This window comes from Microcaecilia unicolor, chromosome 2 (assembly GCF_901765095.1).
Source record: "Microcaecilia unicolor chromosome 2, aMicUni1.1, whole genome shotgun sequence".
Classification (NCBI taxonomy): Eukaryota; Metazoa; Chordata; class Amphibia; order Gymnophiona; family Siphonopidae; genus Microcaecilia; species Microcaecilia unicolor.
Genome location: NC_044032.1, coordinates 654,042,249 through 654,063,977, shown reverse-complemented (window position 1 = coordinate 654,063,977; position 21,729 = coordinate 654,042,249). Strand labels below are relative to the sequence as shown.

The following is a 21,729-nucleotide window of genomic DNA, read 5'->3' as shown; positions in this document are numbered from 1 at the left end:
GGCACAGGACTACTTCACCGCATCAATGGGAGAATGGATGGGGCCATGTACCGTACAATTCTGAGTGACAACCTCCTTCCCTCCGCCAGGGCCTTAAAAATGGGTCGTGGCTGGGTCCTTCCAGCACGACAATGACCCAAAACATACAGCCAAGGCAACAAAGGAGTGGCTCAGGAAGAAGCACATTAGGGTCATGGAGTGGCCTAGCCAGTCACCAGACCTTAATCCCATTGAAAACTTATGGAGGGAGCTGAAGCTGCGAGTTGCCAAGCGACAGCCCAGAACTCTTAATGATTTAGAGATGATCTGCAAAGAGGAGTGGACCAAAATTCCTCCTGACATGTGTGCAAACCTCATCATCAACTACAGAAGACGTCTGACCGCTGTGCTTGCCAACAAGGGTTTTGCCACCAAGTATTAGGTCTTGTTTGCCAGAGGGATTAAATACTTATTTCCCTCTGCAGAATGCAAATAAATTCATATACTTTCCACAATGTGATTTTCCGGATTTAATTTGTGATGTGCTATCTCTCACTGTTACCAATAACCTACCCTTCAATTATGGGCTGCTCATGTCTTTGTCAGTGGGCAAACTTACAAAATCAGCAAGGGATCAAATACTTATTTCCACCACTGTATTTTAGATGCTTGCTGATGGAGAACATAAAATAACTCATCCCATTTCTCTGCATCCTTCATGGATAAATTCCTCAGGGTTTGTAATATCAACTATTTGTAGACTAGTGGTACTGGACTTTCGTGCTGAAAGCATGAGAAAGAGTATTTTCACTGTTGCTGGTCCCCAGCAGTGGAACGCATTGCCATTGGAGAATCGGCATGAGAAAAACCTGATAGCATTTAAACATTTGTTACATAAGAACATAAAAATTGCTATACTGGGACAGATTGAAGGTGCATCAAGCCCAGGATCCTGTTTCCAACAGTGACCAATCCAGGTTACAAGTACCTGGCAAGATCCCAAAAGAGTAAAACAGATTTAAATGAGCGTTTACTACATCTGGCATATGGATTGTCTTTCTGAGTTCTGAGAGAAGAGGACACTTCTGTGGACCCTTCTTTAATGTTTTTTTTTGCATTGAAAAAGATACTACATTGGAGATCAACAGACTCCTGAGGAAGGCCATAGGCCGAAACGTGGTACTGAGTCAAGTCTTTTTATCACTAAATCTTCTTTAAAGTATCAAGGTTGTCCCTCTCATTTCTGAAGTCTACGGTAGATTTCCCACTTGGTTTCTGCTGTTGCTATAGCCCATGGGATTTCAGAGTTCTCCATTTCGATTGATTTCTACTGGATATGGATTGTCTTGACTGGATTGACAGCCACCTTTTTGACTTAATGTACCTGCAGTTCTAGTTTTTGTGAAGACTATTGTTTTTATTGTCGTGTTGTTTACATTTATGATTATGCAAATTTTGTTTGTTTTCTGCTCTGAATAAGGGCAGATTAGAAATAATAAATCTAACTTTGTAGCCACAGAAACTGGGAAAAATTGCAGGTTGCACTCATTTTAAACAAATATCACATTTGTAAAGCGCAAATCCTAAAAAATCTCCAGACTGCCCAGAACATGGCGGCTAGACTCATTTTTGGTATATCACGATTTGAGAGTGCAACACCCCTTCGTGAATGGCTTCACTGGCTCCATATTAGAGAACGAATAAACTTCAAGGTCCACACATTGATTCACAGGATCATCCATGGTGTTTCCCCGAGCTATATGACCGGCTTGATCGACTTACCCACCAGAAACACTTCAGTATCCTCTCGAAACTACCTTGACCTGCACTATCCCAGCTGTAAAGGTCTCAAATACAAATCTTCGTTTGATTCTAACTTCTCCTTCAAAGGTAGTCAACTCTGGAATGCACTACCAAGACCCATCCGCTCCATCATAGAATATCTACCCTTCAGAAAATCTCTGAAAACCCATCTATTCAAGGAAGCTTACCCAAATGCCATGACCTAACTCTATTAACCCATCTATTCATCACATGATCCTGCAACAATGGCTATGACTCAGACCACACCTCCTTTCATTTTTTCTCTATACTCACCCTGACCTTTCCTCTGATTATCTCTATTTAACCTAAAAACTAGCACCTCCTCCTATCTCCTTTACCCCTTCTCATAATATTACCTATCTTCACATCTCCATTACTCTGCATCTCCTTTACTCTGCTAAGATTAGACTGTTTTCTCTACACTTTACTTTGTAATCCTATTACTATGTAAGCCGCATTGAGCCTGCTATGAGTGGGAAAGTGCGGGGTACAAATGTAACAAAGTGCAAATGAAAAAAAAACAAACAAAAAAGATATCCTAGGTCTATGAATGCTTCAAGTAAGAAAGTTGGTGAATCATGGTGTCAAAATAAAGCTAAATGAATCAGATGTCAATTTATATATTACATAAAATGGCATTACTCCTGCTAATTTAGCATTCTTATACATGAAAAGTACACCAGTAATTTACAAATCCAAATAAATATTTCATATCGCAAATGAGCACTCCTGGATAGTCTGATTTAACTTACCAAAGTGGCCTCTTCAATGACAGAGTGATTTGCATGATACAAGTAATGATGAAGTAGGTTGCACAGCAAGCACGAAGGGTTTTCCTGGATGAAACGAGCCTGCTTTGTAAGCCTGTTATACTTGCTTCTCAAAGGAAAGTGAGCACTTTTATTCTGAAATTTAAAAATTGTTTTAAAATATTATATATATATAGTAGTATATACTTGCTAAACAGACACCACCCTTTTTACACGGAACTCAGCAAACTCTGACATAAAGCCATTGAACTTTAATTCTCATCTAGATTATTGTCATTAAAATGGATACAATGCACTTTTTTAACTACATCAATCTACACTTTGATGCTGGGAAGAGCTACAAAACATGACCACTGACAGGAAACCCACCATTTCCCATACTGTCTCCTTCATCCAGCCCTAGGGAGGCTCATGCCAGCAGGATCACGAGGACCTTAGTGAGCCCAGTGGACTTCAAGTTAAACTACTAGCCTTATTTAGCTAGGCAAAATCATTTTCTTTGTCTTTAAAGATCATTGGTGTTTGGGTCTAGCATTAATACTTTCCTTTGTATGTGCATATTATTTTTTCTTCTAGGCAACAGTATATCTTTCATATAAAACTATTCATAGAAGTTAAAACACATGTGGACTGTGAAAAATTGCAGGAAAACCTTAGGAAATTGGAAGACTAGGAATCCAAATGACAGATTAATTTTAATGTGGACAAATGCAAAGTGATGCACATTGGGAAGAATAATCTAAGGTCAACCTTAGGACTCAGCTGGATGTGGGAAGGGTGCTAGATGTGGTGTACTTAGATTTAGCAAAGCCACTGACATTCTTTGCTGGAGGACGCAGTAATAGTGGTTAGCATATCTGGATTTAAACAAGGTTTGGACAAGTTCCTGGAGGAAAAGTCCACAGTCTGCTATTGAGATGGATATATGGGAAGCCACTGCTTGGCCTGGGATTGGTAGCATGGAATGTTGTTACTATTTGGGTTTCTGACAGGTACGTGTGACCTGGATTGGCCACTGCTAAAACAGAATACTGGGCTAGATGGACCACTGATCTGACCCAGTATGGCTATTCATATCTTCCTATTTGTGCTATTATACTGTATAGGTCTTCTGCAAAGTATATGAACCTAATCAAACTCATTTAAAGAACCCCTGCTATAGCTTTTCTTTCAATTTTAGAAAATATGTTTACTGTTACTTTAATCATTCTGTGATTAGTACAGGGCACTATTATGAACGCATCACATTATGCAAAACCTTTACCCTTTGTTAGCCTTTTTAAAGGGAAAGGGAAATGGGACTTGATATACCGCCTTTCTGAGGTTTTTGCAACTACATAACATAAGAATAGCCATACTGGGTCAGACCAATGGTCCATCTAGCCTAGAATCCTGCTTCCAACAGTGACCAATCCAGGTCACAAGTACCTGGCAGAAACATCTGAATTTGGAAGGGTGATGTGCAGAGTCTTCAGACATTTTTTCCTTTGGCTTAACAATTGTGACAAAAACTTGATGCAAAGGTATGACTAGCGTGCCCACATGGGAAGGGAGGGAGGAGAGAGAGGAATGTGTTGCCCCCCCCCCCCCAGTCCACCTCGGGGCCCCCAAATTGAAGGGTTGGCTGTGCCCGGAGAGAGATCTCATTGTTAAAAATTTCCCAGCACACCACTGCCACAAGGTCAGAATTCTTTCCATTACGTCCTTACCAGACCAGTCCAGACCTGTGAGTAGTTGTGTCCACTGACTAGTGGATGTAGACAGTGAAACCAAGTAGTTCCTCAGAATAAAATGGGCCTAGGGGGGGTGGAGTTGGCTTCTAGACCCCAACCAGATTCTGCAACATTGTCTGCCCAAACTGACTATCACATCGGTTATCCTGCTTGAGGCAGTAATGAGATGTGAATGTGCGGACTGAAGACCACGTTGTAGCCTTGCAAATTTCTTCAGTGGAGGCTGACCTCAAGTGGGCTTCCGACGCAGTCATGGCTCTGACATTGTGAGCCTTGACATGACCCTCCAGGATCAGCCTAGCCTGGGCATAAGTGAAAGAAATGCAATCTGCCAGCTAAGTGGAGGAGTGGCCTAGTGGTTAGGGTGGTGGACTTTGGTCCTGGGGAACTGAGGAACTGAGTTTGATTCCCACTTCAGGCACAGGCAGCTCCTTGTGACTCTGGGCAAGTCCCTTAACCCTCCATTGCCCCATGTAAGCCGCATTGAGCCTGCCATGAGTGGGAAAGCGCGGGGTACAAATGTAACAAAACAAAAATAAAATTAGAGATTGTGCATTTCCTGATGGCGCCCCCCATCCTGTTGAGATCAACAGAAACAAAAAGTTGGGCGGACTGACTGTGGGGCCTTGAACGCTCCATGTAGTAGGCCAATGCTTGCTGCAGTCCAAGGTGTGCAAAATGCTCTCGCAAGGATGGGCATCAGAATGGAGAAAGAATGTTGGCAAGACAATCGACTGGTTCAGATGCAACTCTACACAACCTTTGGTAGGAACTTAGGTGAGTGCAGAGGACTGCTCTGTTGTGATGAAACTTAGTATAAGGTGCATCCACTTATAAGGCCTGAAGCTCACTGACTACGAACTGAAATAACAGCCATCAAGAAAATGACCTTCCAGGTCAAGTACTTCAGATGGCAGGAATTCAGTGGCTTGAAAGGAGCTCTCATCAGCTGGGTGAGAAAGACATTGAGGTCCTATGACATAGGTGGAGGTTTGACAGGGGGCTTTGACAAAAGCAAACCTCTCATGAAGTGAACAACTAGAGGTTGTCCAGATATGGGTTTACCCAGACTCGGAAAGGTGAAGAAGGTAGACAGTAAACAGGATCTAGAGCCTTGCCCTCAACCAGACGGCAAACCTCCTCCATTTGAAAGAATCAAACCTCTCAGTGGAATCTTTCCAGGAAGCAAGCAAGACCCGAGAGAAACCCTCTGACAGACCGAGAGAAGCAAATTCTAGGCTCTCAACATCCAGGCCGTGAGGGCCAGAGACTGAAGGTTGGGATGTAGAAGAGATCCCTCGTTCTGACTAATGAGGGCTGGAAAACACTCCAATCTCCATGGTTCTTCGGAGGATAACTCCAGAAGAAGAGGGAACTAGATCTGCCAAGGCCAGGAAGGCACAATTAAGATCATGGTCCAAGTTTCAGCAAAGTCTTCTCCACAAGAGGAATAGAAGGATATCCATACAGCAGACCTGTCCCCCAATGCATGAGGAAGGCATCTGATGCTAGATTGTAGTGGCCCTGAAGCATGGAGCAGAACTGAGGGATTTTGTGATTCAGCTGAGTGGCAAAGAAATCCACCGAGGGGGTGCCCCATGCTCGGAAAATCTTGCGGGCAACATCCATATTGAGAGAGCACTTGTGTGGTTGCATGACTCTACTCAGTCTGTCGGCCAGGCTGTTGTTTTTGCCCGCCAGATAAGTGGTCCAAAGAAACATGCTGTGTTGGCGAGCCCCAGCACCACATCCGGATGGCCTCCTAACACAAAGGACATGATCCGATGCCCCCCTGTTTGTTGGTGCAATATATCGCAACCTGGTTGTCTGTTTGAATAAGCACAATTTGATTGGACAGCCAATCTCTGAAAACTTGTACAGCGTTCCAGATCGCCCGGAGCTCCAGAAGGTTTATTTATTTATTTATTGCATTTGTATCCCACATTTTCCCACCTATTTGCAGGCTCAATGTGGCTTACATAGTGATCTGAAGATCTGTTTCCTGGAGGGACCAAGCTCCCTGAGTATGCAGCCCATCTACATGAGCTCCCCAACCCAGTAATGATGAATCTGTCACCAGCACTTTTTGAGGCTGAGGAATTTGGAATAGAAGTCCCAGGGTCAAATTGGATCAAACAGTCCACCAGAGAAAAGAGAGTAAACAAGGTCTGGATGACATCCTCCAGCTTTCCCATAGCCTGGTACCACTGGGAGGCTAGGGTCCATTGGGCTGATCTCATGTGTAGGCATGTTATAGCACCTTTTCCTAAAGCTAAGTTTTTGCTTTTTATGTTTCCCTGTTTAAAAACATGTTTTGTGGTTCCAGTAAAGATGAAGACAGTTGGAGTTTTAACATTCTTGTTTGGAAGGGTTTTTATGCCTCTGAAGGGTACTGACTCTGTTTGAATCCTGACAGCCTAAATACAAATACATAGTTGAGGAAGGGCACTGAGGCCTCTTTCCCTTCCAATTTTTTGATTGTACTCCAGTCTGTTGTTTGACATGACTAAATACTTCTCAGCTTGAACTTCATGAAAGAGTTTATTTGGTACAAGTGATTCATTTGGTCTCTTTCTATCCTCTTTTTGAGTTGACTACTTTTAAAGCAAATGGGAGGAAATATTTTTTCACTCAATGAATAATTAAGCTCTGGAACTCATCGCCAGAGGTTGTGTTTTCAGCGGTCAGTGTATCTGGGTTTAAAAAAGATTTGGACAAGTTCCTGGAGGAAAAGTCCATAGTTTGCTATTCAGATAGACATGGAGAAAGCCACTGCTTGTCCCTAAGATCAGTAGCATGAATCTTGCTAGTATTTAAGATTCTATCAGGTACTTGTGGCCTGAGTTGGCCACTGTTGGAAGCAGAATACTGGGCTAGATGGACCATTGGTCTGACCCAGTATGGCTATTCTTATGTTCTTGTGTGATGTTAGCTGTAATCTCACATAAGAACAAAAGAATAACCATACATAGCTTTAAGATATTCAGATTTAAAAGCCTAAACCCTTTTTTCATCATGGAGGTTCAGGACAAATATATTCCACGTATTAGAATAAAGGGAAAAAAGACTAAACGTCAGCCGGCGTGGCTAAACAGTAAGATAAAGGAAATCATTAGAGCCAAAAAACAATCCTTCAGAAAGTGGAGAAGAGAACCAACTGAAAGTAACAGGATAGATCATAAGGAATGCCAAGCCAAATGCAAAGCGGAGATAAGGAGGGCAAAAAAGGACTTTGAGAAGAAATTAGCGTTGGAAGCAAAAATACATAGTAAAAATTTTTTTAGATACATTAAAAGCAGGAAACCGGCCAAAGAGTCGGTTGGGCCGCTGGACGAAAATGGTGTTAAAGGGGCGATCAAGGAGGACAAAGCCGTAGCGGAGAAATTAAATGAATTCTTTGCTTCGGTCTTCACCGAGGAGGATTTGGGGGGGACACCGGTGCCGGAAAGAATATTTGAAGCGGGGGAGTCGGAGAAACTAAACAAATTCTCTGTAACCTTGGAGGATGTAATGGGTCAGTTCAGCAAGCTGAAGAGTAGTAAATCACCGGGACCTGATGGTATTCATCCCAGAGTATTAATAGAACTAAAAAATGAACTTGCGGAGCTACTGTTAGAAATATGCAATCTGTCCCTAAAATCGAGTGTAGTACCGGAAGACTGGAGGGTAGCCAATGTTACTCCGATTTTTAAGAAGGGTTCCAGAGGAGATCCGGGAAATTATAGACCGGTGAGTCTGACGTCGGTGCCGGGCAAGATGGTGGAGGCTATTATTAAGAATAAAATTGCAGAGCATATACAAAAACTTGGACTGATGAGACAAAGTCAGCACGGATTTAGTGAAGGGAAGTCTTGCCTCACCAATCTAATGCATTTTTTTGAGGGGGTAAGCAAACATGTGGACAATGGGGAGCCGGTAAATATTGTATATCTGGATTTTCAGAAGGCGTTTGACAAAGTGCCGCACGAAAGACTCCTGAAGAAATTGCAGAGTCATGGAATCGGAGGTAGGGTATTATTATGGATTAAGAACTGGTTGAAAGATAGGAAGCAGAGAGTAGGATTGCGTGGCCAGTATTCTCAGTGGAGGAGGGTAGTTAGTGGGGTCCCGCAGGGGTCTGTGCTGGGTCCGTTGCTTTTTAATGTATTTATAAATGACCTAGAGATGGGAATAACTAGTGAGGTAATTAAATTCGCCGATGACACAAAATTATTCAGGGTCGTCAAGTCGCAGGAGGAATGTGAACGATTACAGGAGGACCTTGCAAGACTGGGAGAATGGGCGTGCAAGTGGCAGATGAAGTTCAATGTTGACAAGTGCAAAGTGATGCATGTGGGTAAGAGGAACCCGAATTATAGCTACGTCTTGCAAGGTTCCGCGTTAGGAGTTACGGATCAAGAAAGGGATCTGGGTGTCGTCGTCGATGATACGCTGAAACCTTCTGCTCAGTGTGCTGCTGCGGCTAGGAAAGCGAATAGAATGTTGGGTGTTATTAGGAAGGGTATGGAGTCCAGGTGTGCGGATGTTATAATGCCGTTGTATCGCTCCATGGTGCGACCGCACCTGGAGTATTGTGTTCAGTACTGGTCTCCGTATCTCAAAAAAGATGTAGTAGAATTGGAAAAGGTACAGCGAAGGGCGACGCAAATGATAGTGGGGATGGGACGACTTTCCTATGAAGAGAGGCTGAGAAGGCTAGGGCTTTTCAGCTTGGAGAAGAGACGGCTGAGGGGAGATATGATAGAAGTGTATAAAATAATGAGTGGAATGGATCGGGTGGATGTGAAGCGACTGTTCACGCTATCCAAAAATACTAGGACTAGAGGGCATGAGTTGAAGCTACAGTGTGGTAAATTTAAAACGAATCGGAGAAAATTTTTCTTCACCCAACGTGTAATTAGACTCTGGAATTCGTTGCCAGAGAACGTGGTACGGGCGGTTAGCTTGACGGAGTTTAAAAAGGGGTTAGATAGATTCCTAAAGGACAAGTCCATAGACCGCTATTAAATGGACTTGGAAAAATTCCGCATTTTTAGGTATAACTTGTCTGGAATGTTTTTACGTTTGGGGAGCGTGCCAGGTGCCCTTGACCTGGATTGGCCACTGTCGGTGACAGGATGCTGGGCTAGATGGACCTTTGGTCTTTCCCAGTATGGCACTACTTATGTACTTATGTACTTATGTACACCACCTTGAGTGAACTCCTTCAAAAAGGCGGTAAATAAATCCTAATAAATAAATAAAATAAATATTACTGAAGGGCAGAACTAGAGTTAAAAAAAAGAAAAGTAGAACATCTACAAAAGTCAGTGGTAAGATTAATATATCTCTTACTCAAACTTTATGTCCCTAAAACTGCTGGAAGAGGAAAAATGCCTCCATACTGGTACAAGTATTAATGTGCCATGAGACTTCTGACAGATCCTGAAATCTAGTCCACAAGTACAAATGAGATGTAGGATTAAAGGCAACAAAGGAGTGAACAATGGTTTAAAAAGAAAAAAAAGCCAAGGAAAATGAACGTTTTGAAGAGTGGACTTGGCTCATGAACTTACCTCTAAGGCTTCAGTCAATATGCAACCCATAACTGCGCAAATGCGCAAAGTTCTCTCTGTCTCCAACTTGTTTAGAGATGATTTCACCTGATCAATAGGGACAAGCCATGCACCAACAGCAGGAGTTGCAGTACTCAGAAGATTCAATTGTCTAAGTCAACCAAACAAAAAAAAAAAAAATCCAACAATTAAAGAAGATCCCTCTTTCAATTTCACTCCAGAAAGACAACTCAAAAGTAGATTCTGCAGCTTGGGAGTAGGTCCTATAGTGCTCAACTAGATAAAATCAGAGGGCAGCAAGCAAGGGAGATTCTGCATAGAACTGGTCCCAGAACTGAAATGTAAGTAGTATTATAAAAAGGCCATATTGAGTTAAGCCCAGCACCCTGTTTCTAACCATGTTCAATCCAGGTCCCAAGTACCCAGCAGTACTGCGGGCAAGTCCAGGAATGTGAGACTGGTGGGTCTCCACTGATCAGCCAGGGCCCCTCTCCTATGATAAAGCCTCAGCCTTGTTTGAACAAGCCCTGAAACGGAATACCAGGTGATGCTCATTGTTGTACCTTAATTTAGAATATCAAATTTGCTGCTTATTCTCAGCGTTCATAATTGATAAGTCTACCAGACCTGTACCAGCGAGGTGCGAGCTTCTGGCAAACAAAAAATATACTATTTTCTCTAAAACTCAGAAGAGAATGCAGCTTAAAATACCGAATAAACAAGCACAGATAAAAACAATAAAACCAAGAGACCTCCTCAAGCCTGAATCAATTTGTTTGAAATCCCTACCTAGAAAACGTGTGCGCAGGAGCACGAACATTAGTGGGAGCTGCAAAACTGAACCAGATTTCCTTGATGGTCAACTTCATGCTGCTGGAATCAGGAGGTGGAGGCATTAAAGGCAGATCTTTTTTCAGATCATCTGATTCAACTCCTTCATCCTATGCAAATAAAACAAACTGTAAGTCTATAGAATAATAGACATCCTTTTTGACATTTAATATATTGCTGATCAAAGCAACTTATCCTCAGTGGTTTATAAACAACCATCACACAATTTATATTAAAATCACAAAACATAGACACAGTACCTTAACATTTCCAGCCCTCAAGTTTAATATATCCAGCAGCCTTAAATTAAATGGGCAACATACATTTAGCAGCTGAATATCATCCTTAAATAAATAATTTACGATGGTGGCACCTCCACCCCTCTCCTAAATTGACCCATTGTCAATATAAAATCTTGTCATTTGGGGCCTCTTATCAAGCCGCGCTAGTGGTTCCTGCGCGGCAATGCAGGTGGAGACCATTCAAACTGAATAGGCTTTCGGCATTACTGAGGCCCTTAGTGATTTAAATAGCTTGATTTTACACGGTTAACTTTTTAAAATACATGCCAGTGAACAAGTAACTCCCTTTTAATATCAGCCCTGTTCACTCAGTACTGGAGGTGCTTAAGCACCCACTGCATCCACAGAGATGGAACTTATGAAAGTCAGAGATTTTCAGCTGCTCTTGAGCTACACATAAATGTATTCACATTGGATCCATGCATACGTCTACCTTGAGGAAAAGACCTAGTAGCACCAAAACCATGCATTAACCAATCATAAGCCTTATATAGTTGTCACTAGTGCCTGTATATTAAGGGATGGATTCAGTAAACGACAATGAAAAATCTGCGCTCAACGCTATTCTATAAAGGGCATTCTGGGATGAGCACCCTTTACAGAAGTGCCCAGCAGGGGATTTGTGTACCCAACTTCGGGCGTGATGACTTACCCCAAATGAAACCTGGTATAAATCCTGGTGCTCAAGTTGGGCACGGATCCCAGAATTCTGTAACACTGTGCACATCGTTTGTGGATATCTATGCCCTCCTCCCCCGCTCCCCATGGTCACAGCCCCTTTTGGGTTGCGTGCAAGAAGGTTTAGGTGCAGATCTTTAAAGAATTGTGCAAATTCAAATTAGTGCTAATTAACATCATTAATTCTTTAATAGCTCATTATTTTATTTATGCACAAATCTCAAGATCACAAACACCTCTGACTGGTGCCAAGGTCAGAAAGTGCATGTTAGCCCAAGTGCACATGGACAGCAGCCTTTTGAGTGACCGCCACAATTTTCTTTCCTCTTTGGCCATTGACATATACCACTGCTATGGAATTCTCGGACAGAATCATTAATAGCCTTGCCTCAAACCACCAACTCAAAGGCCTGTATTGCTCATCAAATTACTCTCTTCTCCAGATAGTTTATTAACTAACCCACCTCAAAGGCTGACTACTGCCCCGGAACCACCAGGTACAAGCAACGGACTTCCCAACCATCCAGATTCGAATTCACTGACAGTCAAGATTCTTGAAGTCCAACCATCAAGTCAGGCTGGCTCTAGCCTGCAGAGTCCATAGAAGACAAGAATCATAGCTCTGTGACTGGGCTGACCACTGCTCCAATAGTGACCTCTGTACAGGGGTGTGCTGGTAAATTGTTAACAGGGGGCTCGCTCTCTCTCGCCAGCAAAGTAAAAGAGAATTCAGGAGGGGCCCAAGCCCACATTTTGGGATCCATTTGTTAAAGTAGCCATGGAGAACCGGCTCCCAAAATTCTTAAAAACTTAACAAACGGCTCTCGAGAGCCTGTGAGAGCCTGCTCCAGCACACCACTGCCTCTGCAGCACTCTCATATATGCTCATCCCCAAGGCGCTAGCTTGGGAATCACCACCACAGACCCCAAGACCTACATGTAATGCCAGGCCTGGGGCACCCTGATCTTGAGCAAAGACCTCACTTAGGCCTTAGTTAACACACTCTTTGCTAGGAACGAAGAGCTTCCTTCCCCTTGTATCAAAGTGAACCCCCAGATACTCTAGTATTTCAGAGGGTTCCAGCTTGCTCTTCCAGAAATAAACAACATATGCCTGAGTCGGCAACAATTGCACTAAATGCATGGTGAAGCATCTGCTCTCAACCTCTCATTTTGCCCTCACGAGACTTTGTAACACAGTACATGGCTGATGCTACCACCACTTATTTCAAGAAGGGCTTAAAACCTATTTTTTACCATGAGCCTTCATGAGCTTTTGATGAGCTGGGAATCTATATGGCAGAAACTAGGGTATGAGTTCCTCGTCAAGTATGATTTGGTAGTCTATCATTCAGTTTTATCAACAGAAGATTATGAATTTGCTGGCAGCATTAACACTATTCAGTCATTTTTGGGAGAAAGGAAAAGTTCTACAGAACTAGAGGTAGATAGTTTCTCTACATGGAGTGGAGAAAGAGAGTTAAGTACCTGGCCTGATCTCAGTGATGGGGGAATTAATGCAATCACTACTGAAAGGAAAGCCATTTCACTGGTTAGTCACTTACCTGTTCATCTGAAACTGAATTTCCATTTGCATCTGAAGAAGGACTTACTCCATCACAGGGAAGGTTGTCATCGGACACATCAGTGCTATATCCACTCCCAGTGGGGGAATTCGAGGAGTTGCTAGATTTAAGCAATCCCCCTTTGTCTGTAACACTGGATTTGCCCATCACCCCAAATGCATTATATAAGATGGCACCAGACTGTCTTCCTCCTAAAGGTTTTTAAAAAAAGTTCTTTATTAGAGCAAGAAGGCCAGACGCTCTGCTATCATGCATTCAAAGTCCAAGCATGGGAGGGGGAAGGTATACTTTACTGGTACCTGAAGGAGAACTAGAATAAAGGCTACATTGTAAATCATGCATGTGAAGACCTGTTTTAGACAGAATGGAGAAATAGGAATTGTGGTGTTCAAGTTAGAACATGCCAAGTTCCACTTGTATTTTAGAAAGGACCTTGTCTAAAATACATGCAGGAATGGACATGTACATGCTATTACATGCTTTTATCTTGCTGCACCTCACGTCTGGAATAGACTTCCTGAGCCTGTACGTCTAGCCCCGTCTTTGGCCGTTTTCAAGTCCAGACTTAAAGCCCACCTCTTTACCACTGCTTTGGACTCCTAACCATTACTCATTTGCCCTGTCCTTTATCCTCACCTCTTTGCTCCCTTACCCTTAATTGTTCTGTTTTCCTGTCTTATCTAGATTGTAAGCTCTTTGAGCAGGGACTGTCTCTTTGTGTATGGTGTACAGTGCTGCGTATGCCTTGTAGCGCTATAGAAATGATAAATAGTAGTAGTAGTAGTATTACTACTAGTTATTTCTATAGTGCTACTAGATGTACACAGTGCTGTACAATAAATATTTATGAGACAGTCCCTGCTCAAAAGAGAGTACAATCTAATGAAGACAAGTAAGCAGGTCAAATAAGGGGATAAAGGAATTAAGTATGGTGGGAATGATTAAAACAGAAATGGGTATTGAGCAAGTGAATAGGAGTTAAAAGCAGCCTCAAAAAGGTGGGCTTTTAGACTACATTTGAATACAACCAGAGACAGGCTTTGACGTACCAACTCAGGAAGTCTATTCCAGGCATACGGGGCAGCAAGATAAAAGGAATGGAGTCTGGCAGTGGAGGAGAAGGGTACAGATAAAAGAGAGTTCCCAGGGAGGGGTGTAGGGAGAGATAACAGTGGAGAGGTACTGAGGGGCTTCAGAGTGAATGCGCTTGTAAGTGCTTCGGTTAATAGTCCACCCTAGACTCCAGAAAACCCACTGTTTCTAACAATAGCCAGAAAACCCCCACCACAGTATCTTTCATCAAGTCCACAAATCGGGTTACCTTTAACTACCAAGTTTTCAATTCCGCATTCAAACATTATCCAGCCCCACTTCTCTTGGCTTGGTCCAATACGAGTAACATCTGGATTAGCGGTCTGTTCCGTTTCATCCACAAAAGTGAATTCATCCAGTTCTTCCAGAGTGAACAGAACCTTTGACTTTTCAAATGGTATGGTTGTGATTGCACAAGATCCCACGTCTATAAGTAAATGAAAAAAATTATAGCATATCTAATGCATTTAATACAAACGTCTTTCTGTTTCAAGAACGACATGTGGATGATACCTACCCACTCTTCTCCTATCTTTCTTCACTCTTATTTTCTTCTTACCTATTCATATTTTCAAAAATGGCTTCTCGGTGCTTAAAACTGCCCCTTGCACCTTATTTTCTCTAATGTTTTGATTTTACATTTCATTGCCATCTTTATGGTCTCTGCCTTTCACATCAGTTCATCTAAAGTAACATTTACCCATCACTTTATAGAGCATATTCAAGGTTCTAGTTGCTACATAATGCTCTTCAATCTACCTTTTAGTCCCCGCTCTCTTTCCTTTTTTTACCATTTGTTTTCATACTTGTGTGTCCTTTTTCTTATTGTATTTTGCATCACTAATATTTCACATTGTTATTTCTCAATCTTTGTAGCTGCCCAGCGTAGGCCTTGAACCCACGACCCTGAGATTAAGAGTCTCAGGGTTGTGGGTTTGAGTCCCACGCTGGGCGGCTACAGACCTTTTAACAGAGAGGAGGTTGGAAAGCAGGTGGGGGGGGGGGGGGGTCACCCTCAATGGTGGCAAAAGTCATGGAAACCTTACCTTAAAAGGAGAAAGAAGTAGCTGGAATCAGGTAACCAACTAAGCCATTTCTCAATCTTTGCCATATTGCAACCCATTTTTAATAACTTTGAGGAAACTTCTATTTTCTGACCCATGCCCAGTAGTAAGCCAGTAGGTCAAAGACGTACACAAACACCCAGGTTCTATATATTGTGCTGAGATTTCCGCACACAAATCAAAGTGTATTCCATAACAATGACCGTAACCTAATTTAACAAGCCAATCAGCATTGATAATTGCCAATTAACAAGCAATTATTGACATTAATTGGCATTAATTAGAATTTACATGCACAATTGTCTAAGCGTATTCTATAACGTGCTGTGCACAAAGTTGCATATTTAAAAAGGGGGTATGGCCATGGGTGCTTCTAAAATCTATGCACGTTCTTATAGAATACACCCAGTCTGCACCAGATTTTTCATGGCATAACTGACCACGACTAAATTTAGTAGCACGTATGGCTGCTCAGAATAATGTATAAACCGTGCAGAAATGTAGGCGTATTCTATAAAGTACACTTGTGCTTAGGCAAACTTCATTCTGCCAATGAATTTTTAGGCATGATACATAGAATGTAGTCCAAAACGCTCCCAAACTATCTCTCATATAGACCTGTCAAAAGCAGGTTTGCAGTGTTTGTATGAAGACCTGAAGCTTGCAGCTAGGAGAGCCTGCATGCTCCAAAAGCTTTGGTAGAAATCTGTGATATTACTGAGAGAATATGTCGCAGGGACCAAATGCTATCCACATTCCTCTCTTTGTTTCACTGAGACAGATAAGTCATCTTGGCTCTCTGCCAGGCAGATTTCTACAGTCTGTTTGGTGGTTCAGCATGGAGACATCTGTGCTAAAATGTACCAAAGGCCATCAAACTGTAAATACTGAAACTACTAGGCATCTTTTGGAATTTCTTGAAGTCCAGTGCAGCTTCATTGGCATCACAGATACTGATGCTAAAGATCCATGAACTCAATGTGTAATTAAACTCTGGAATTCGTTGCCAGAGAATGTGGTAAAGGCGGTTAGCTTAGCGGAGTTTAAAAAAGGTTTGGACGACTTCCTAAAGAAAAAGTCCATAGACCATTATTAAATGGACTTGGGGAAAATCCACAATTTCTGGGATAAGCAGTATAAAATGTTTTGTACTTTTTGGGGATCTTGCCAGGTATTATTGATCTGGATTTGCCACTGTTGGAAACAGGATGCTGGGCTTGATGGACCTTTGGTCTTTCCCAGTATGGCAATACTTATGTACTTATGAATTATTGGTAGCAATTGGGCTTCAGAGTCCAGACTCAAGAAAAGGTCACAGAGCAGGGAGCCATTACAATCTTCCCACTCAAAGAAAAGGATTATAACGAGTCAGCCTTATTGCGCAGAGGCTTTGGCGAAAAAGTGGCGTTCTCTTTTCTCACCAATGGTAAAGGCTGAGAGCATGCAAATTATGGCTGTGGCTTTGTCAGAAGGAAAGCTCAGCTTTCACATTGACAACTAGCCACAGCAGTCTCCAATAGCTATGTCACAACTGTGGTTCCCTCCTCCCCCCCACCCCCACCTCCCTAGTCACTCAGAGAAAATTTCACCTTGCCTGCTGTGTTTCCAAGTTTTGAGGAGTTAGCTTTCAAGCAGTACTTCTGCCAGGCAAAACATGGCCATGTCATGTGCTATTTTTTTTTTTTGATTCTACAATAAAATATCCTCTTATCACCCACCAACCGCGCCTGTTTCTGCATATCTGTGTGACAGAACATACTCCTCTGTTGCTTAACTTCCTGCCGTCCCTCATTTGTATCTCCTGTTGTTTCCCCCCCTCCCAAGATGTTCCTTATTCTCTGTTTGACCTTGAGATAGTATGCCGTACTTTTCTTATATGTTGTTAGCCACATAGAGCCTGCCATGGTGGGAATACGTGGGATGCAAATGTTCTAAATAAATATGCCAATAATCCCCTTTAGTTAAGATGAGATCTGAAATGTAAACACATATTCCAGAAAAGAGCTTTTTAAATATATCCCACCTGAGGTATCCAAACCTCTGAGCTGACCATGAACTCGATGGACATTCAGCTTGGCAGCTATTTCTTTTCCTCTCTCCACTCCAGCATTTGACCTGAGAGAGCCTGATGACTGTGGCTGCATTTTACTGGCATGGACATACTTGTCAAAGGTTACGGAAGTTCTACTTGTGTCTGCATTGTTTGGTATCTCCTCAATCACACCCCTTTGAAAGGAAGAAAACACATTCCATTTAATGTTAAATCTTTGAGCAGACTGTTGTGAAAAAAAAATCATTTCCAGGGACTATAATCATCATATGAATTGTGAAAGGAAACAGCAACAGTGTTGGCATCATATCTAGGTTATTTCAGTGTTCTAATGCGTACCCATTAAGGTGTTTCATTTGTAATGCGCTGACATCGCGCGTATCATGGTGCATGGTACATGTCTAATGACATTTATCATATTTCTTTGTTTTAGAGACTGTCCTAGATTTTAACACAAAAACTTAAATACTAAACAAAATGCCTTAAAAATAACCTGAGACTTTTACAAGCAACCAATGCAATGCGCCCAACAAAGGATTTATATAATCCGAGTTTTCTGAAAGATAAGCCTAGCAGCTGAATTCTGAATCATTTGAATTCTAGAAAGTTGCTTGGAGGACAGACCAGATATGATGAGTTTCCATAATCCAATAATGATAAAATTGTTAGTTGTACAATAATCTTAAAATGATCTTCTAAAAAGTAAGATCTTAGCAAGCGTAATTGTTTTCATTTAAAATAGACTTTCCTAATCAAGCCATTAATCTGTGGTTTCATTGTCAAAGATAAATTCAGTACCACTCCCAACATTTTGGAGGTTCTCTCTACTTTAAACTGGGATCCATCATCACCCAAGATCGTCTGGGGAGTTTTGGCTAAATCCAATGAAAACCATAGTATCTTGTCGGCATTAAGTTTAACCTTAACAAACCACTCTTTAATTCTATTTATACAGCTGTTGATTTTGTTAGAAACAGAATCTACAGCTTGACCAACAGTAAATAAAAAGAAAATGTCATGAGCTCACCAGGTTACAACAAGAGCTGACCACGGGAGTTCATCTACAAGGTGTACAGGAGTGGCGAGATGGGACAGCCTTGGAGACCACCACAAGGAGGTTCCCATGAAAATGAAAATCTGCCGTCCTTTAAAACTAGATACTGTCTATTTTTCAGAAAAGATTCAAACCAATTGAATACTAAGCCACTGAAGACAAATTCCCATAACATGCTTAGTAACATAGGCGCCCGGTATCGAAGGCCGCAGCGAGCTGGCTCCTACCCCTACCCCTCCCCCCGGATCCGGTCCCGGTCCCTCACGTTAACGACCTGACTCTTCGTCTTCGGAGCTGTCAGCGCTAACTGCCCCCCGCTGCGCTAGCGCTGCCGGCGTTCGCGCTTTAAAAATGGCCGCCGAGACTTCCAGAGGCGGCCTCGCGAGACTTCTGCTGAAGTCTTGGAGGCCGCCCTGTCTCGGCGGCCATTTTGAAGCGCGAACGCCGGCAGCGCCAGCGCAGCGGGGTAGAGTTAGCGCTGACAGCTCAGAAGAGTCAGGTCGGTGACGTGAGTGGACCGGATCAGGAGGGAGGAGGGAGGAGGGAGGGAGGGAGGGAGAGGAATTCGCCGAACAACTCGGGAGGGGGTGGCAGGGGAGAGAAGGGAGTCGCTGGGCATTTGTGGAAGGAGGGGAGAGAAGGGTCGCTGGGTATAATGGGTGCATGCAGGGCAGGGGAGAGGAGGATCACTACTGGACATGGGTGTATGGAGGGCAGGGGAGAGGAGGGTTGCTGTGCATGGGTGCTTGCAGGGCAGGGGGAGAGAAGGGTCACTGGACATGGGTGGATGGAGGACAGGGGAGAGGAGGGGAGAGAGAAAAAATGCTGGACATGGGTGGAAGGGAGGGAAGAGTGAGGAAGGAGATGAGATGAGGGAAAAGAAAGAGAGGAGAAAAACTGCACATGGATGAAGAAAATAGGCAGAAGCTGAGGACCAGAAATGAAGAAGAAAGGAGGAAAGGAAAGAAATAAATGGAAAGGAAGCCCTGGAAACGGAGTTAAGAGGACAGATAGCAGCAGAATCGGATACTGGGCCAGCATGATCAGAAAAACAGTCACCAGACAACAAAGGTAGAAAAAAATCATTTTATTTTCATTATAGTGTTTGGAATATGTCCACTTTGAGAATCAGGTGCTCAACATTAAAAGTTTATATTTATTTACTTATTTATGGCATTTTATCCCACATTAATTAGGGTGTTTTGTGGCTCTACATGAGAATTGTGATGATATGATCCCTTGTTTCATATTGTTGACGGTCTGCATTTTCCATATGGGTGGTATATTGGTGTATTAGGGTCTGCCTAGTGTTATGGTACAGTAAGGTTCTGAGTGTGTTTTTGCACAAAGTTGTGCATAGTGTTTTGCAGTTGAGCGATTGTGCTTAGAATATGCTTTGAGCAACCACTTTATTCTTTGACATATGATACATATCTAATATCTATATTTAATAAAAGGTATTAATTGTGACTTTTATTTTATTTATTTTTTCTGTGTGTTATCAGACAATTATGGATTTAAGCTCCACCCCTGGCCCCACCCCTAACCCCGCCCCTTTAGCCTCCCCAAACAGTTGGGCCACCGACCGCCTATGCTTAGTAAGGTATTAAAGGCAGTAGAAAAATTGAATTGTAGCAAAACCATCTCTTCACCACAGCACAAAATGCATCTTACCTCAGAAGTTAAGAACAACAGGATCTCAGTACTACGAAATGATTGAAAACCTTGCTGAGAACTATGAGGAAGATTATGTTCCTCAATATAATTTGATAACTGAGATCCCACAACAAACTCAAACAACTTTGCAAGAAAAGGAATGTTTGCAATAGGTCTAAAATTAGAAACTGAGGTTAGCTGATACAGTTGCACCATTAAGGATGTCCTGGGAAGCGGAATTCAGTTTGGATGCATCAGAATTTGACTGGTATACTTTCTTGGTTAACTCCCTGCGTCCCACTAAGTCAGCAGCGATATCCCAATCCTCATATTTTATATTTCACAAAGCCTATTGGACTCCTGCTCGTGTGGCAAGAATCACTAAGAGTGTCAACTTTAGTTGCTGGTCTTGCCAGGAGAGGGATGGATCGTTAGCGCATATGGTCTTCTACTGTAAAAACGTCAGAGCTTACTGGCAACTTATTTGGACAAGAATGTGTCTTATTTTTCACCTGCCAGAGACTACTGCGCTTTCTTATGAGGTTGTGATCTTACGAGCCTCTTGTCCTAATGTCTCCCTTCTGGAGTCCGATAAAAAGTTGTTCAACATACTGTTAGCTGTTGCACTGCATTTAATTGTCTCCAATTGGAAAAATAATGTGTACCTCAATTATAATGAATGGTGGAGTTACGTTTGTGTGATTAGGAAATATGAAACCATTTTGGCCCATAGGCGTTGACGAATTAAGTCTGTTTTGAAGACCTGGGCTCGTTTAGATCACTTTTGTAAGGAGCCGCATAGCACCACTTGATTTTGTGTATCCATACTGTGTGTCATGGCTCTTTGATCTTCCTTTGTGTTTATTTGCGGGGGGGGGGGGGGGGTTGTTTGCTTTTGTGTTTATTTTGAGTTTACCTTTGTATTATCGGTATGAAAAAGCCTTTAATAAACATATTTAAAAAAAAAAAAAAGAAAAGAAACTGAGGTTAAATCTCCATCGAGCTGTTTTACTATAGGTGTCAAAACAATAGCCCCTATATCTTAGGGGAACCAACCCAGTTTCAATGCAGAGTTAACAAACAGAACAAGCTATTTTAGTAACTCAGCAGGAGGATCCCTCATCAAATAAGAAGGAATTACATTTAATGGGCAGCCGGATCTAGACAACCTGTTTACTAAAGGACATAAAGAAGACAGTGAAACGGGTTCAAAAGTCCATCGGTTGGAATATTTACAAAAACCTCATTGCCCAGATTTAATTTAACATGACCATCAAAATCCAATGAGATCTTAAATGATTGGTGAATATTATCTACTTTGGAAGCAAAATGATCAGCCAGAGCCTCTGCTGAAGGCTGAGCTAGAAGAGTTTGATAATAATACATTTTTATGTAACAAACCAAATAACTTCCTTAAATCAGGTTTTTCGATCCCTGCCAGCTTAGAATAGTATGCCCTTCTAGCTAAATTTAAGCTCTCATTATATTCTGTCTGAGCAACCTTCCAGCAGTCCTTCACTGATTCACTTTTAAATTTTCACTAAGTTACCCCCAG

The 21,729-nt window shown here is 42.3% G+C and overlaps 1 protein-coding gene across 1 annotated transcript in view; it reads right to left on the bottom strand.

The window, feature by feature from the left end:
* The window catches only part of KIAA1109 (KIAA1109 ortholog), a 452,391-nt gene that overhangs the window by 235,342 nt on the left and 195,320 nt on the right, over positions 1 to 21,729 (bottom strand). The window contains 6 exon segments of the mRNA XM_030191772.1: positions 2,556 to 2,708; positions 9,862 to 10,012; positions 10,651 to 10,802; positions 13,238 to 13,449; positions 14,580 to 14,777; positions 17,438 to 17,640. Coding sequence (XP_030047632.1) covers positions 2,556 to 2,708; positions 9,862 to 10,012; positions 10,651 to 10,802; positions 13,238 to 13,449; positions 14,580 to 14,777; positions 17,438 to 17,640 — 1,069 coding nt within the window.